General features: G+C 53.1%; 6 protein-coding genes across 6 annotated transcripts; 4 read left to right on the forward strand and 2 right to left on the reverse strand.

Moving 5' to 3' along the window:
- Positions 1-2,255: 2,255 nt before the first annotated feature.
- On the forward strand, positions 2,256-3,289 carry N7498_008396 (GILT family protein; the record flags this gene model as incomplete). Its single annotated transcript, XM_058455458.1, has 2 exons — positions 2,256-2,713; positions 2,773-3,289. 2 exons carry the CDS (start codon positions 2,256-2,258, stop codon positions 3,287-3,289), a joined length of 975 nt encoding a protein of 324 aa, XP_058305446.1.
- A 433-nt stretch (positions 3,290-3,722) lies between these two features.
- N7498_008397 (uncharacterized protein) lies at positions 3,723-4,872 on the forward strand (the record flags this gene model as incomplete). The annotated part of the gene is made up of 2 exons (XM_058455459.1): positions 3,723-4,104; positions 4,157-4,872. 2 exons carry the CDS (start codon positions 3,723-3,725, stop codon positions 4,870-4,872), a joined length of 1,098 nt encoding a protein of 365 aa, XP_058305447.1.
- A 437-nt stretch (positions 4,873-5,309) lies between these two features.
- Positions 5,310-7,173, forward strand: N7498_008398 (uncharacterized protein; the record flags this gene model as incomplete). The annotated part of the gene is made up of 4 exons (XM_058455460.1): positions 5,310-5,676; positions 5,725-6,380; positions 6,430-6,497; positions 6,552-7,173. 4 exons carry the CDS (start codon positions 5,310-5,312, stop codon positions 7,171-7,173), a joined length of 1,713 nt encoding a protein of 570 aa, XP_058305448.1.
- A 352-nt stretch (positions 7,174-7,525) lies between these two features.
- N7498_008399 (putative short chain dehydrogenase/oxidoreductase) lies at positions 7,526-8,527 on the reverse strand (the record flags this gene model as incomplete). Its single annotated transcript, XM_058455461.1, has 1 exon — positions 7,526-8,527. One exon carries the CDS (start codon positions 8,525-8,527, stop codon positions 7,526-7,528), a length of 1,002 nt encoding a protein of 333 aa, XP_058305449.1.
- A 1,528-nt stretch (positions 8,528-10,055) lies between these two features.
- N7498_008400 (uncharacterized protein) lies at positions 10,056-12,374 on the reverse strand (the record flags this gene model as incomplete). Its single annotated transcript, XM_058455462.1, has 1 exon — positions 10,056-12,374. The coding sequence occupies one exon, from the start codon at positions 12,372-12,374 to the stop codon at positions 10,056-10,058; it is 2,319 nt and encodes a 772-aa protein (XP_058305450.1).
- A 687-nt stretch (positions 12,375-13,061) lies between these two features.
- ubaA (E1 ubiquitin-activating protein ubaA) lies at positions 13,062-16,385 on the forward strand (the record flags this gene model as incomplete). Its single annotated transcript, XM_058455463.1, has 5 exons — positions 13,062-13,067; positions 13,123-13,211; positions 13,273-13,358; positions 13,413-16,194; positions 16,247-16,385. The coding sequence occupies 5 exons, from the start codon at positions 13,062-13,064 to the stop codon at positions 16,383-16,385; spliced, it is 3,102 nt and encodes a 1,033-aa protein (XP_058305451.1).
- Between the last annotated feature and the right edge of the window lie 145 nt (positions 16,386-16,530).

Raw genomic sequence — 16,530 nt, forward strand, 5'->3', positions numbered from 1 at the left:
GTCAGGAAGCATTGCGGGGGAGCAGGATGACGATCATGCCAGGACCGAGACACCTGGACGATGATCTTCAGCTGTCATGGATTTTACGTACCCTGGAATCTTGCGAAGGGGGAATGGGAGACCGATGGAGTCAAGCAAAATCAAAATAAACCAGGGAATGCGATCAGGGATCAGGGGAGGGTCCAGGTATAAATGGCGATCGCCGTCTTGTATCCCTTTTGGAGTGCCTGAGGCACGCGTATACTTTGGCTTGGAAAATGCAAATGCAAATTCAAATTTAGAAAAATAGCATAAACCCGGGATTGTTTATGGTTCGGGAGATGGAGATTTAAATTGATTTTAACGGGCGAGAAATTAGCGTGGATCCGCTCCCTGCGCATGGGGTCCCTGGTATTGTAAGCTAGGGAGCGATCAGGTGTCCTCGGGCATCAAGAGTTTGTTTTACCTAGGTGGAAAGGATACAAGGATACACACCAAAGTAATGTGAGAAATTAGCCACTTTTAAAGAGAAGGATCATTGGAGATGCGACCGTCGGAGGACACGAGGCGATGTGACGTTGTTCTTTTTCCGGGGCGTGGACGAGTTGGAAATCCCGGTCGTTCTGTCATCGATTGGATATCCCTCTCCGTTTGAAACTCTCCCTACGCCTCGAATTAGGGAACAGACTGGCTTATCTACTCCAGGGCGAGGGAACTAAGAACAACGTGTAGGTCGATCGCGGTCGGAGCCGTTCCACTCTGCATCCTCATACAACCCCCTCTCCATTTATAAACGGGAACTATGTAACCCTGCCCGGGCCATCTGACGCCTCAGTCGCCCTGGTGGACATGATGTGGACATCGGACGCAAGCCCGCTACAACTCTCCCTCCTCATCTCCTTCCCCTCATGACTTCTTGGCCGTTCAGCGGGCGTTAGAAACCCGAGCGCACTGGCCGCGACTCAAAATGGCCACGAGGGCAGGGTAAGCCCCCGATCACGCTTGAAAAACGTGCCAAGTTGTCATATTTCCATCGCGCCATTCGTCGAGGAGCCCCATCGATCTGGTGTGCCCTGGAGAACTCGGAAATAACCGTGTGCATACGAAACGAGTGGGTTTGTCCTCCACCCGGGCCTCGATCGTTCGCTGGCGTCCAGCCACCGAGCTCCGTCAGCTTCCTACTGGGGCGTTCCATCCGAATTGATCACCTGCTCGTCGTCATTGGGCCTCTGTGCGCATTAAGACGAGCGGATGAGCCTCACGGAACCGAGCTGAGCGCGCTAAACATTGCTCAACCGGGGCGGGGATTTTGTTCGATTGACTTGGTTCAAGGCCAGACACAAAAGTTTAAAGCCTGGGGACCAACATGTCTCGAAAGTCTCCGAGATCGGAGTTGTATTTGAATTGGACGCCATTTCGGTGGCTCTTGGGAGGCTCCGCCCAAAATCTTAACCGCATTTTGCCGAGTCGATTTGGGAGGGTCGTCACTGTCGCGTGTTATCTGGAGCCGGCCCTTGCACGATGCTTCGGTACTTGATATCCGATGCTGGTTTTATCAGAATGATCGCTTTGACCAGTCGCGCTGTTCTACATTTGCAAGACAAGTTCCTTGCACTTTGAACACAGGACACTTATTCTGGCAAGTGTCGACGAGCTTAGGGTCTTAGCGGTACTTCGGTGCGCTGACCCATCTGATAGGGTCGCAGTGGATCCGGATCCGTGCTCTTAACTTTACTAGTTGCCTCAAAATCTGTGAGCGCTTGACTGCATCAGGAGATTTAACCGAGGATGGACTGACGTAACTTCATTGATGGCGTACCTGGCGAGCTTTTTCGAAGCTTCATAGATGCCAAGATGCCAATAATAGACGGGTGGTCAATACAGCCATCATGAAACGACTAGTCAGTGTCACTTTCCAGGGCCACTTAGAGTCTAGGTTTCACTATTTCCGCCAAGTTCCGTGCTTTTGAAAAGTACCGTGGATGCCATTATGCGGGACTCGACTAGATTATGTATCTACATAGATTGGCAAAAAGTCCCACTTGTTTTGACATAACAAATGAAACATTTTTCTAGACGTTAAGGCTGAACCTTTGAATGCCCATATTCCCGAATAACATCCAGTCGGTTTGCTGTGGCCCGGCGCGGGCAAACCACCTTATGTAACGGTGGCGGGAAGGAGCTAGGCCTCATCTGACTTCCCCACGCGCTTTTTCTCTCCCTGTGGACAACTTCCCATTTATCTGAATATTTCAACAGAAGCCATGACAGACGCCATGGAAAAACTACCCATTCACTCTGGGGATGCACAAGACGGTCCGGACCCAAACGGGGCACCTTCAAAGTCCCGACGCGACAGATCCATCCCGCCCCACCGCATCGTGATTGCCGTGGGCTTCCTGATCTGCTACTACTTGCTCATTAAGCTGTCACCGAGAATATCCCTATGGCCCGCATGTGGAACACACGATGCTCCGGGATCTGCAGATTCGGATACCTCCAGAAATAGCTTTACCCCTGATTCACCAGACCAAACATGGCAAGAATACAACAAACAACTACAAGCGGACCAGGAATCACTCCGCGACACGCACCGGGCAGACACCAAGGTCCCGCTTGAGGCTCACATCATGAGCAAGTGCCCCGATGCACAGACCTGTCTCCAAAAGCTGGTGCTGCCCGCCATGGAGCAAATCAGCGATAAGGTCAACTTCCAGCTTTCTTTTATCGCAAGGTAAGACCTCCCTTCTTCCAACCCGTGGTGCCACTTTGCTAACAATAAATCGTGAATAGCGTAACGAACGACTCCTCCGAGATCAAGTGCATGCACGGCCCAGGCGAATGTATTGGAGATATGCTCCTGCTATGCGCGGCGAACCTACCTTTCCATCCCACCGCGGACGAATCCCTACTACCCAAAACATACCCTCGTACCCCCATAATCCGGTCGCTAGGCTTTGCAAACTGCTTGATTAATGACTACGAGCGCATTCCGGAGCGCGAGCTTGTGCACCAGTGTGCCTTGGAACATGGGATTGATTTCGATTCTCTAAACAAGTGTGCCAGCCAGGAGAATGATGAGCCCGATAGTGGTGAAAACGGAGGCCCCCTTCCCAGCGGACTTGCTCTCCTGCGGAATAGTGCGCTTCGGTCATCTAGTCTCGGTGCAGAGATTAGCTGTACGGTGCGTCTGGATGAGAAGGTCTGGTGTATTCACGACAGCGGCGAATGGAGAGATTGTGCCGACGGCGGCAGTAACCCACAAGTCCTTGCCGATGAGGTCAACCGACTCTGGGAGGAGAGAAACTGAGCCTTTTGGTCTACCCTAATATTGATTGATACCCCTTCAGCACGGCCCAGATAATGAGAGTATGTGAACATGCAGCTAATAATATGGATTCTGATAACCCAAGGCCCCGATTTTTGCCCGTCTGTACCATCTATTAATGTGTTCTATTTGTTCGTTAAAATGCAATAGTCGGCTCTAGGCACTGCAGAAGCTTACACCAGGGCGAGAATTGCCCATTCATGAGCACTGGGGTACATCTGATGACTAGTTGATGGGACCATGGGGCCTCTTCGAGATAAACCCCATTGCTCATATCCCGATTTACTTGCTTCTCATCCCTCGGTTTTTGCCATCTACATCCCCACCCCCGCATAGCACACAGGCTCTTCTCGAGTCTCCATCTCCTGATCTTCGCCTCAGAGTTCTCAATTAGTTCATTTTTCTCAACACCAGCATGTCTGACGACACGCCCCCCGAAATGTCCCAGAAACACATGAAAGAAAGCAAGCTGCAGCTGGAATGCAGCCGTATCAGGGAGCCAAGCGAGATCCTCAAGAAGATCCTTGACGACCGTACTGACTCCAAGCTGCTCTATCATGCAATCAGACGCCATGTTTTCTTCCTCGTTCAACGCGGAGTGAAGTATGAGGATGGTGAAATCACTTTCTATGACAAAATCCTCATGAAGCATTTCAACGATGGCCTCCCTATGAAGAACATCGGCCTTCTGGAGTTGTTCATCGACAACTATGCGGCCATCAGGGACAAGAACTCGGCCGTTGACAAAGAAACCGCCGTTTGTGCCTTTCTTACTGCGCAGAAGATCATCGATAACGGTATGTCCCATGCATATCGCTCTATCATTCACAATTAGTCTAACCCAAACAGCCGGCCGCTCTCCTGTCAACGGCGAACCCCGAAAAGCCGTCTCTAGCCACCTTGGAGGCTGCAGCACTACCCTCGCCGACCAATCCGTCAAGCCCTTCAAGACTGATGACCGCGAGACGAAGAATAAGGTTGTCCTGAACAACCTCATCCAGGTTTACCACGCTGCCAAGGCCGATTACTACATCGCCGACGCCAACAAGACTGGCATCTCGGACAAATCGACTGACAAGTTCAGCAATGTCCGCTTCCTTCGTGATACCGCCGAGAACCTTCTCCGCTGTCTGAAGGCCGAGACTGGAGATCACCCCCTGGTCCCAGAGGTCGAACGCGTGGTCAATGCAAGCTGCGCGCACGCTGAGCGCCTGGCTGGTGGACGCAAGCGCATCTTTGAGGATCCTGAGGATGAACAGATCATTCGTCACCGCAGCAGTCACCGTTCTCACCATGGCAGCAATTCCGGCAACTCTCAGGCCAACCACCCCGGAAACTACCCCAAGAGACCACGCCACTCTCAACCCGTTGATCATTATCGTGGCGAGGCTCATCGTTCTGACTATCGTGCTGACCACTACCGCCCTGATGGTCCGGATCGCCCAGGTCGCTATGGTCGTTCTAATCACTATGATCGTGCTAATCGCCCTGACCGTCGCGAGCGGACCCGTCACGAGCCCATCAAGCGTGCTCTGAGCATGGAGCGCATCGGAGACACTCGCTAGAATGTACGCAATGAGCACGACGAATGCATGAAATACCCTGCTGAGCCCACCGAGTCCGTTCATCGCGCTAGATGTACCGAATAATCGTGAGTAAACGGCGAGCACCGTGAAGATTTGCACCAAGTCCACAATAATGCAGGCGAGAAGACATGGGATCTAGTCGCTCATGGACCGAGTCAAGCAATATTTTGTCGTAGCTAGGAGAGAAAAACAGTACCAATTTCATTTCCATTGTCATTCATTCTCCAACCTCCCATAAGAAACTCTTCAGCCCTGCGATCCGCCACGTGCCCCACGTGCGTGTTTACTTAAGCGCGTCCGGAGACCGATCACGACCCTGCGAAAAGCAGCGGTCAGGAGGTCCTTCGTGAGATCGCGGAAGGAGTGGGCTCTGCACTGCGACTTTGTGATTGAACCCGCTCCATCTTTGCCCCAGCATGGCTAGTCTTCACCTGCCCCCATCTGCGGGGACCGCTTCATCCGACTCGACCTCCTCGAACTCCCGATACACGCCGGTCTCGAACTCCGATGAAGATACCCCGATGTCAAGGCTGGGGAAGTCACCTGCTGGACAGCTGAAGCTGCAGACCGATTTTGGTGATTCTGTGGGGGTGGGCGGGCCTGTTGAGGAAGGGGATGAGGAGCATGGCTATGAGTCGGGCGAGGAGCTCGAACCGAAGACTCGGACAGCCGCGGCGCCGAAATATACACTGGAAGAGGAGAGGGAGGTTGTTAGGAGCTTCGATAGGAGATTAGTGCCGTTTCTGGCGCTTCTCTACCTCCTGTCCTTCCTGGACCGGTCGAGTATGTGGCGCTATTCAAGCTATGGGGCGTGTGCTGATTCGATTTTAGATATTGGAAACGCCAGGATTGCTGGAATGGAGGAAGATCTCCAGTTATCGTCTTCGCAATACGAATGGCTGCTCACCGCATTCTACATCACATACATCCTCTTTGAGTGGATGACACTTATGTACCGACTCGTTCCACCACACATCTACATCTCCCTCTGCGTGTTCGGCTGGGGCTTGGTAGCTTCGTTCCAATGTCTAGCTACCTCGTTCGAGGGTCTCGTCATTCTACGCGCTTTGCTCGGAATCACAGAAGCGGCCTTCGGACCAGGCGTTCCTTTTTACCTGTCCCTTTTCTATAGGCGTCAGGAGCTAGCCTTCCGGAACGGACTGTTCATTTCCGCAGCGCCGCTGGCAACATCTTTTGCGAGCAGCCTTGCATGGCTGATTGTCAAGTGCAGCAACAATGGCCCGATCTCTCCATGGCGCATCCTCTTCCTGGTGGAGGGGTTCCCGAGTGTCATCGTGGCCGTGTTCGCCTGGGTGGTTATCCCGGACTCCCCTGGCCGTGCCAGATTCCTTTCCCGTCGACAGAGGGTCGTGGCTAGGGTGCGGCTCGGGGAGAGCAAGTTGGATTACCAAAACTCACCAGAAAAGCCGTTCAATTGGCGAGAAATCGTCAAGACGGCTTCCGATCCCAAGGCATATATGGCTGCTGTAAGTTCTGCCCGTGGGACGAATCAAGCACAGCTAACCCGTACTCCAGTTCATGTTTTTCAGCTGCAACGTCGCATTCAGCTCCATGCCAGTATTCCTCCCCACCATCATCAAAGAGTGCGCATCCCATATCCCTTTCTCCGGTACAACAACCCACTAACCCCATCCCAGCATGGGCTACTCAACCCTCTACTCCCAAGCCCTCTCCGCCCCACCGTACCTATTCGCCTTCATCGTAGTCCTTGCCACATCCTACGCCTCCGACCGCACACGCACCCGAAGCCCCTACCTCATAACACACGCCTTAATCTCCTCCCTCGCCTATTTTATGATCGCAGCTACAGGCTACTTCCACACACACCTAAGCCCGGGAAGTCACACCTTCATCCGGTACATCTGCGTCTACCCAGCCACAGCAGGCTTCTTCTCCGCCATCACGCTGATTATTACCTGGTCGATGGATAACCGAGTCGAGAAAGAGGGAAAGGGCGCTAGTATTGCGATTCTGAATATTATAGGACAGTGTGGGCCGTTGCTTGGGACTAGGCTTTACCCGAAGTCCGATGGGCCTTGGTATATTAGGGGTATGGCGGTTTGTTCCTTTTTCATGGTTGTCGTTGCTGTTTTGGCCCTTGCTTTGAGGGTGCTTTTGCAGAGGGCGAACCGTGCGAGGGACCTATCTGCTGTGAATAGGACAGGACCGGGCGAGGAGAGGGATGAGCTTATGGGCGGTGGGAGGAGGGATGATTTGGAGGATCATACTGGTGACCAGAGGCTTGTTTATATCATTTGAGGGGCTTTTGATGGGCATTTCTTCGGCGTTTATGTTTGTTATTTATACCCCGTGTTTACTGTGGATCTTTACAAACAATGAATCTGAAGAATTTGAATAGCTGAATGATGTGATGAATTAAAATTGTGATGCAATACTCTATCAACATTGAAAGAAAAGGTAAACATCGCGATCCCGAGAACAAAAGTCTCGACAGTCAACGCAACATATATGTACAATGTCCGCCATGACAAGTATGTATTTTTGTCAAAAGCGTGATTTTTCAAAAATCAAAGATGCTCCGTACCCAAGTGCCCCATTAACGCCGTCGCCATTCTTTAAGGAAATGAAATCGTTTCAGTTCGTAAACTCTTTACCAGGCAGTGTGGCCACCGTCGATGAGGAGGGTGCTGCCGGTCATGAAGCTGCTAGCGTCAGACAGGCAGAAGAGAGCGGAGCCTCGGAATTCCTGGGGCAACGCCAGGCGACCGAGCATGTTCTCGGCTTCCCAAGTGGCGCGGGCGGCGGGGTTCTGCTGGAAGACTTCATCGACCATGGGCGTGATGATGTGGCCGGGGCAAAGAGAGTTGACGCGGATGCCATAACGGCCCCATTCCATCGCGAGGGAGCGGGCCAGTTGAATGACGGCGGCCTTGGAGCTGTTGTAGACCGGAGAAGTCATGCCCTTGTTGGCGATGAGACCGCTCATGCTGGCGACTAGCAGGATCGAGCCCTTCTGCTGGTAGTTGAACATCTGGCGGGCGGCGGCAGTGGCGGAGTGGAACACGCCATTGTAGTTGATGGACATCACGTCGTCCATGGCCTGCTCGGAGTGCTCGAGGGCACTCTGGAGGTGGTTGATGCCGGCGGCGGCGATCAGGCCGTCCAGGCGTTGGTTCTGGGCGGCAATGGCAGCGAAAGTGTTGTTCACCTCGACGCTGTTGCGGACATCGATGCGGATGTACTCGAGGGCACCGCCGTACTCGTTCTCGGCCTTGTCCTTGGCGGTAATGAAATCAGGGTGGGGAGTCTCGAGACGGTCCAGGCAGTAGACCTTGGCGCCGGCCTCAATCAGGGCCTCGGCCATGGACAGACCCAATCCACGGCCACCACCAGTGATGGCGTACACGCGGCCCTCCATGTCGAACTCGCCGAATCGTCGGGCATTGTGCACCTCCTTCTTGGAGGGAAGAACGTTCTGGATATGCTCGGGTCTCTTGTGTGAGATATTGTGGATATCCTGGGGGTTGAAGGCACTCTTGGTACTCGAGTAGAGACGAGCAGAAGAAGAAACGAGAGTGCGAGGAGCATTGATGGCGGCACCGGCGAAGCGAGTGCGAGCGGGAGCCAAGCAACGAGCAAGGTTGAAAGACATTGCGACGGTATTACGGGAGTCAAAGGCTATAACAAAGAGTATAGAAGAGATAAGGGTATAACAAAGAGTATAGAAGAGAAAAGGGGTATATTAGGAGAGAAGGAGGGGTCAAAAGAAGAAAGTCTAGAGGCAGAATACAAGAGCAAGAGCGGATGGATATTCACGATGTCTGGCAATAAGGGTTTATGTGTCCAGGGAGAACCGGAACGGTACTTCCTTGAGTAGTTTACCGAAAGCAAAGGCGAAGGACCAAAAAAAAGTCTGGAAAAGAAAAATCAAAAATCAAAAGGCACCGCATGACCCAACGGTTAGACTGCTTGCACAGCAACTCAAGATCTAGACAAATCGACGCGAGCATCCACGGGTTGGCTTGCCACAAGAGCTCCATTTATTTCCAGAGTATGGGGTTTGTGCACAATGGGAGGGGGAAATCGGGTCCCGAAGCATCGACCATCGATAGCCCATGATCCAGTGTGTGTCTTCATCGTGGCTAGAGAAAGGACCATAGAATTGCTGAACACGGTGTCGACCTTCAAAGGCTTCGATGGAATGACCCACTGCGGGTCCAAAGTATGGCCGATCTGCAACTATGCCCTTGCTGTACGAAAGTTCCCTGTGAGAGGCGACTCCCCGATCGCCGATAGCCAACAGTGTGCTCGGGATAGCGCAGTCAATCTTGGTGCAAGCTCAAAAAGCGGCATGCAAATCTAGACGTGTCTCGACTTCGGGATAGGTGCCACGGCTGGGGTTCCACCGGAAAAATCTGAGAAGCAAAGTCAAATGACTTGCGGAATGCCTCCACAAACCCCTCCTCCCTCCCCGGACGTTTATTTTTATTTTGGGGCGGGGCCCAGGCGGATCTGGTGGATAACGCCCCTGCAGAGCCCGGGACTTCCTATTCAGGCAGTCCCTTGAACGTCCCGGGCTCACCGCTATCGTGAGATTCATGTCCTTTTTTTCCCTCTTTAGATCTGCTCGTGCGGAGTTCTCCTTAGAGCATCGATTGACGGATTGAAGTTGGGAAAATTGGAATTGAAAATATTTGTTGAGAATCTGTAATCATAGTCAGAGCAAAAGATCGATAGTTCTCCAGAACATCGAACGAGCCTAGCGCCAAGAGAACAAGCTTTCGCCCCACTTCCGGCTTAGGAAATGTCACTTCGATCCACTATCTTTCATCCCACGAAGCTCGCTTTTTCCCGAGGCTCGAGGCCTTTCTCAGACAGCGATCAATCAAAGGATAGTAGATCACGAACGCGCTAGAAGTATGCCGTGCGAGGTCACCTGGTAGCGTTCGCGGGGACAGATAAGCTGTTTCATCGTTTCTGTGACAAATGCAAGGCCACGTCTATACTGACAATGCAGTGCCCAGTGTCCGCATGACTATCTTGCAGCGGATGCAAAGTCAATTCCCCAAGCTCCTTTGGTTCTTTTGTCCTCCATTTCCATGGCAAACGTCCAATCCGCCCGATCCCGTAGCAATCATAACCTGCGAGGGAAAGAGAAGAGATTGCATCTCTCCAAGGCCCTACTCCAATGCCAGGCCCGTAATCGCCGCGCCACGCAGGCTGCCGAAGTCCAGCTTCATTAGCAGTCGATCCACGCCCGCTGGTTGGCGCGGAACGTAGTGGCGGAACCCGGGGCCCGTGCTCGGCCCCGTCCCCGATTGTCCCGTTGTGGCAGTCCCGAGACTCTCTCCTCCCGATCGACTATCGTCGATTTCACGTAGGCTCGCGACGAGATCCTTCATACCGCTCTGCACGTTGTCGCCCGTAACTCGTAGTTCCTGCCAAACTTCCTGTTCCTCCTGCGCGTAGTCGACCAGAGCGTCTACCACTCCTTCGTCGGTTTCGAGATCCATATTACGTTGAATTGTCTCAAGGCGGATTGTGAGCGCCACGAAGATGTCCACACTTGTCAGAAGGGCCCGCAGTGCGGAGGTGAATGACACTTCCGTCAGGAACAAAGATTTCACAAGGCTTGACAGGTGGCGACGGTGGGCTACGGTCAGAGCCTCGGGGTCATGCCGCACCAAGGACGGTCCTGACTGCGAGGACGGTCGGCTCGAAGTTCGGTCCGGCGTGGCAGCTCGCGGATTCTGGGGCGGTTTGGAGGAAGATGCAGTCCCTGGTCGAGATCCAGGGGCCGATGTGGATTCGGGGATCCCTTGAACCCATTCGCGTAGGTGCTGACAGGACTCATGAATGACTTCCCCTTGGAAAAACGTGCCGATCTCCGAGAGAACAAAAAGGCAAGCACTGCCCGTTGCCCAAACCGGTCGCATGTGGCGGATCCGCGCATTATCCCTCTCCCGACTCTCTTTGAGCTTATTTTGACCGAACGCACTGTTACTTCGTGGCGGGCCCCATGGCGAGGGATGGTTCCTTCGTAGTGAGGTTCGCTTCCATAGATCTCCGAGGCGGATCTGGGCTCGTCGGATTCCCAGCAGGTATGAATGGATCTTGGAGTAGATGGCGATGTCCGAACCGGAGAGGAACAAGTCAAGTGGAGCGCGGACTTGCGCTGTCAGACTCGTGGGAGTGGGGAATAGCAGATCTTCGAACGAGACCGTGGAAATCTCAGGCACCACTCCTAATCCCTGCGGCGGGGTCGCTGCACGACCACTCTTTCGCTCGCTGATCGATAACCGAAGGATTTCCCGAGCCAGCTCGAGCTCCTCATCTGCCGGGTCTTCTTCCTTTTGTAGAGAAAAAAGCTCTGCCCAAGCCTGGGCCAGTGCACTCATCACGTCTCCCTCTTTGACTAGGTAACTTTGCAACGCCCCAGGCGCTTGACCGCGAGCCCCTCGTCGTCGACTTTCTTCCATGCGGGAATCTGCATGCGCGACCAATGCCACAGCAAATTCACCCCGTCCCAGCAGCAGGAAATTGTGGAGTAGTTCGAGCATCTCCAGAATCTTGGGAAGCGGAAGCAGCTTAGATAATGTGGATTGGGACAGCGAAAGTCGAATCCAGTCCACCGCTGTAGAGAGCTTCGAGGCCGAGATGGGTGATTTCAAGCCCGCTAAGTGCTCGATGTGCTCCTGGTACAGCGTCACCGGCGCCATCGAGATCCGTCCGGGTGTTTTCTTCTTCGCACGGATATGATTCAGGGACTTCCCGATGAAGAGAATCGACCCTGCCGTTTGCACGGAGACGAATTTCGGGCGTAGGTTCGGTTTCATGCTGAACTGGCTATCATCATCCTCGGCTTCGTCCTCGTGGATGAAAAAGTCCTCTTTCCCATACATGGGCAGGTTCCCGTAAAGCAGCCACATGGACAGCTGTTTCATCCATGCCGTTTCCGCTGCAGTCACTAGCTGTACCGCCATCTCCTTGATGTCGAGGTACCCAGTTTGGGTTTCAGCCCGCAGATGGTCGATCAACCCCGCCCCCGAGCACCCATACGAGCGCATCGCGGTTGGCTTCTCTGGCAAGATGAACTTGGCGATTTCCCATAGCCACTCCATGCGTCGCGTCCAAGGAGCAAATTCTCCGACCAGTGTTGACAATGGGACAATACCGTACCCGCCCACGAATCCGCTATCTTCGGCGAGAATTGCTTTTTCCACTTCGAGGATCTTCTTTTGGAATTCACCCAGGTGCGCCGTAGCGATAGTCGTGGAGACGGAGCGACAAATCACGGAGCCATGAGAGGAGGATATCTGGGAGGTGTGGTATCGTAATTGCGCGTGGAGTTGGCTTAGGTGGGCAACTGATCCGAGGAGTGCTTTCTCCGGAGGAGAGAGAAGGGCGAGATCATCTTGATCGAGAGCGTCTTTCCCTTGTGGAGGACTGAAGAGGGGGGATGGCTGGCCGGAGAGGGAGAGGAGAATCTCGTGAAGCATCCTGACTGGTGCTCTCTGCGCATAACGTTAGTAACAAGGTACGATGACGCGATCTTCTATTTGTAATGTACTCACCTGGCGAAATGCCTGTTATCCACTTCGGGGTTGGTCCGCTGCCAATATAGTAAGCCGCGTCCAAGAAGTTCGAAGCGACACATGTGAGGAGCTGCGTAGTTCAGACGCCGAGTATTAAGGCTTATAATAAGGGAGATGAGTAATGATGGCCTTCAGGGCCAGACAAGGGTCATGATCCCCAATCTCAGCAGAGTGACAGCTCACTACCAGAAACCCGCATCAAACGGAGCTTCGATCACCGCGGGGCGACGCGTCGGGATTAGTCATCCAAGCTTGTCCCTCTTACGTCGACGGTCCCGCTTCTCAACTGCCCTCCTTCCTTGCCTCTCCTCTACACTTTACTGGCCTCCCTGTTGTACAGCTTTAACATCCTTTACTCTGCGTCGTCGTCGGCTGCTCCTGCTCGTGCTATTGCTTCTCGAGTCTGATACCTGGTACGCTGGGCGTTGCAACTTGTTTTAACCAGCACTGTCGGAGGTCTTGCTCGTTGGGCAAGACTTTCACCCTCTGATTACCATCATTCCTTCCAATCTGACTGTTCGAGAAGCGGCTAAGTCGGGAAAGCGCAGAGCGTCTGAAGACGACACCGCAGCTCGACCTCAGAAGAAAATCATGACCGTATGTCTTGGACTCGGGAAGAACTACCGCATTGTGACTGACATAATCCAAATAGGACGTCACCATGCAAGTCGACAACCCACAGGAAACTCTGGAGGCGATCAAGCATGGGGAGATCGATGAGTCCCTGTACAGCCGACAACTGTGAGGTTCCTCCTGGTGATATTGATCGTATTGGTGATGAGTGGGGACTAATGACGTCTAGGTATGTGCTCGGCCACGAGGCCATGAAGCGCATGGGCTCGTCGAACGTTCTCGTGGTAGGCTTGAAGGGCCTTGGTGTGGAAATTGGTAAGTGCAAGCCTTTTTGAAGGGTATCTCGGGCCGTTTAATAACCCCTCGCAGCTAAGAACATTGCCCTCGCCGGTGTCAAATCCCTCACCCTTTACGACCCCGCTCCCGTTGCTATTTCCGACCTCTCCTCCCAGTTCTTCCTCCAGCCTCAAGATGTCGGCAAGCCGCGCGCCGATGTCACCGCCCCACGAGTCGCCGAACTCAACTCTTACGTTCCGGTTACAATCCACGAGAGTGGAAGCCTTGTGGCTGACCTGGAGAAGCTTAAGCGCTACCAGGCGATTGTTCTGACCCAAACGCCCTTGAAGGAGCAATTGGTGATCGCAGACTTTTGCCACAAGAACGGAATTTACTTGACCATTACGGATACTTTTGGTCTCTTCGGTTATATCTTCAACGACTTCGGAAAGAACTTTACTGTCGGCGATCCTACTGGTGAGGATCCCGTTAGCGGAATCGTTGCCGATATTGATGAAGATGGTCTGGTGTCTGCACTGGATGAGACCCGGCATGGTTTGGAAGATGGAGATTATGTAACTTTTACTGAAGTCAAGGGTATGGATGGCTTGAACGGTAGTGACCCCCGGAAGGTCACCGTTAAGGGACCGTACACTTTCACCATTGGTGACGTTTCCGGCCTCGGTTCGTACCAGGGTGGCGGTCTCTTTACTCAGGTGAAGATGCCGAAGTTTATTGACTTCCAGCCCCTGTCGGAGCAGATTAAGAAGCCGGAGCACCTGATCTCAGATTTTGCCAAATTTGACCGGCCTCAACAGTTGCACATTGGTGTCCAGGCCTTGCACAAGTTTGCGGAGTCCCACGATCACCAAATGCCTCGCCCACACAATGACAGTGATGCTCGGGAAGTTCTCAAGATCGCCACCGAGCTTGCAGCAGCGGAAGAGGAGAAGGTTGAGCTAGACGAGAAGATTATCAAGGAGCTCAGCTACCAGGCTCGTGGTGATCTTAACCCACTTGCCTCCTTCTTCGGAGGTATCGCTGCCCAGGAAATCCTGAAGGCCGTCTCTGGAAAGTTCAACCCCGTTCAGCAGTGGATGTACTTTGACTCCTTGGAGTCTCTTCCATCTTCGACCACGCGGTCCGAAGAAAGCTGCAAGCCTCTTGGCAGTCGTTATGATGGCCAGATTGCGGTCTTCGGTAAGGAGTACCAGGAGAAGCTTTCTAATGTCACCCAGTTCCTGGTCGGTGCTGGTGCTATTGGATGCGAAACCCTGAAGAACTGGGCCATGATGGGTCTGGGTACTGGTCCTAAGGGTAAGATCTACGTCACCGACATGGATCAGATCGAGAAGAGCAACTTGAACCGTCAGTTCCTGTTCCGCTCCAAGGACGTTGGTCGTCTCAAGAGTGAATGTGCTACTGCCGCAGTCCAAGCTATGAACCCCGAGTTGAAGGGTAAGATTGTGACTCTCCGTGATCGTGTCGGAAACGACACCGAGCACATCTTCAACGAAGATTTCTGGAACGGACTTGACGGAGTAACAAATGCTTTGGACAACGTCGATGCTCGGACATATGTGGACCGCCGCTGCGTCTTCTTCCGCAAGCCCCTCCTCGAGAGTGGTACTCTCGGCACCAAGGGTAACACACAGGTTATCCTCCCCTTCATTACGGAGTCCTACTCCAGCTCTCAGGACCCCCCGGAGAAGTCGTTCCCGATGTGTACTCTGAAGAGTTTCCCTAACCGTATCGAGCATACTATTGCCTGGGCTCGGGACCTCTTCCAGACCTTATTTGTTGGCCCCCCTGAGGCTGTCAATATGTACCTCTCGCAGCCAGACTACATTGAGCAGACCCTCAAGCAGGCTGGTAACGAGAAGCAGACCTTGGAACACCTTCGTGACTTCCTGGTGACTGACAAGCCCTTGACTTTCGATGATTGTATTGTCTGGGCCCGTCAACAGTTCGAGTCGCAGTACAATAATGCGATCCAGCAACTTCTGTACAACTTCCCTAAGGACTCCAAGACCTCTTCTGGTCAGCCATTCTGGTCCGGCCCCAAGCGCGCCCCGGCCCCTCTGAAGTTTGACAGCTCAAACCCTACCCACATTGGTTTTGTGATTGCCGGTGCCAACCTTCATGCATTCAACTACGGTATTAAGAACCCCGGTGTGGGCAAGGACTACTACAGCAAGGTGGTTGATGATATGATCATTCCCGAATTCACACCGAGTTCCAATGTTAAGATTCAGGCTGACGACAATGACCCTGACCCCAACGCCCAGCCCGCCGGAGGCTCTGATGATAATGATGAGATCCAGAAGCTGGTGACAACTCTGCCGTCGCCCAAGTCTCTTGCCGGCTTCCGCCTTCAGCCCGTCGAGTTCGAGAAGGATGACGATACCAACCACCACATCGACTTCATCACCGCGGCCAGCAACCTCCGTGCTGATAACTACGACATTCCACAGGCGGATCGTCACAAGACCAAGTTCATTGCTGGAAAGATTATCCCCGCCATCGCTACCGCCACTGCCCTGGTCACCGGTCTGGTGGCTCTGGAGCTGTACAAGGTGGTCGATGGCAAGGACGATATCGAGCAATATAAGAACGGATTCATTAACCTTGCGCTTCCGTTCTTTGGTTTCAGTGAGCCGATTGCTAGCCCCAAGGGCAAGTACCAGGGCAAGCAAGGTGAGGTTACCATTGACCGACTGTGGGACCGCTTCGAGGTGGAGGATATTCCCCTCCAACAATTCCTGGATGACTTTGCCAACAAGGGTTTGGATATCACTATGGTTAGCTCTGGCGTGAGCTTGCTGTACGCCAGTTTCTATCCTCCCAACAAGGTCAAGGACCGCCTTCCCCTGCCGTGAGTTTCCCATTCGGTCTACGAGGGAGGCACGATACTAACAAAAGTACAGAATGAGCAAGCTCGTCGAGCACGTCAGCAAAAAGCCGGTTCCCGAGCACCAGAAGAACATTATTTTCGAGGTGACTGCCGAGGACCAGACCGAGGAAGATGTGGAGGTTCCGTACGTGATGGTCAAGCTGTCGAAATAGATGGGATACTAGAACCCTCAAAAAGCCCGTCGGTGCCGCAAACGGGCGGAAACAGTAGATTTATGAATATCGTCCACGAAGCAGTCTAGATTTCAATCTCCAATCAATTGCTACCCTAGCTCTAGGCATTAGAAGATTCTGAGTA

Source organism: Penicillium cinerascens (assembly GCF_028974065.1).
Source record: "Penicillium cinerascens strain IBT 15544 chromosome Unknown scaffold_4_segment0_segment0, whole genome shotgun sequence".
NCBI lineage: Eukaryota > Fungi > Ascomycota > Eurotiomycetes > Eurotiales > Aspergillaceae > Penicillium > Penicillium cinerascens.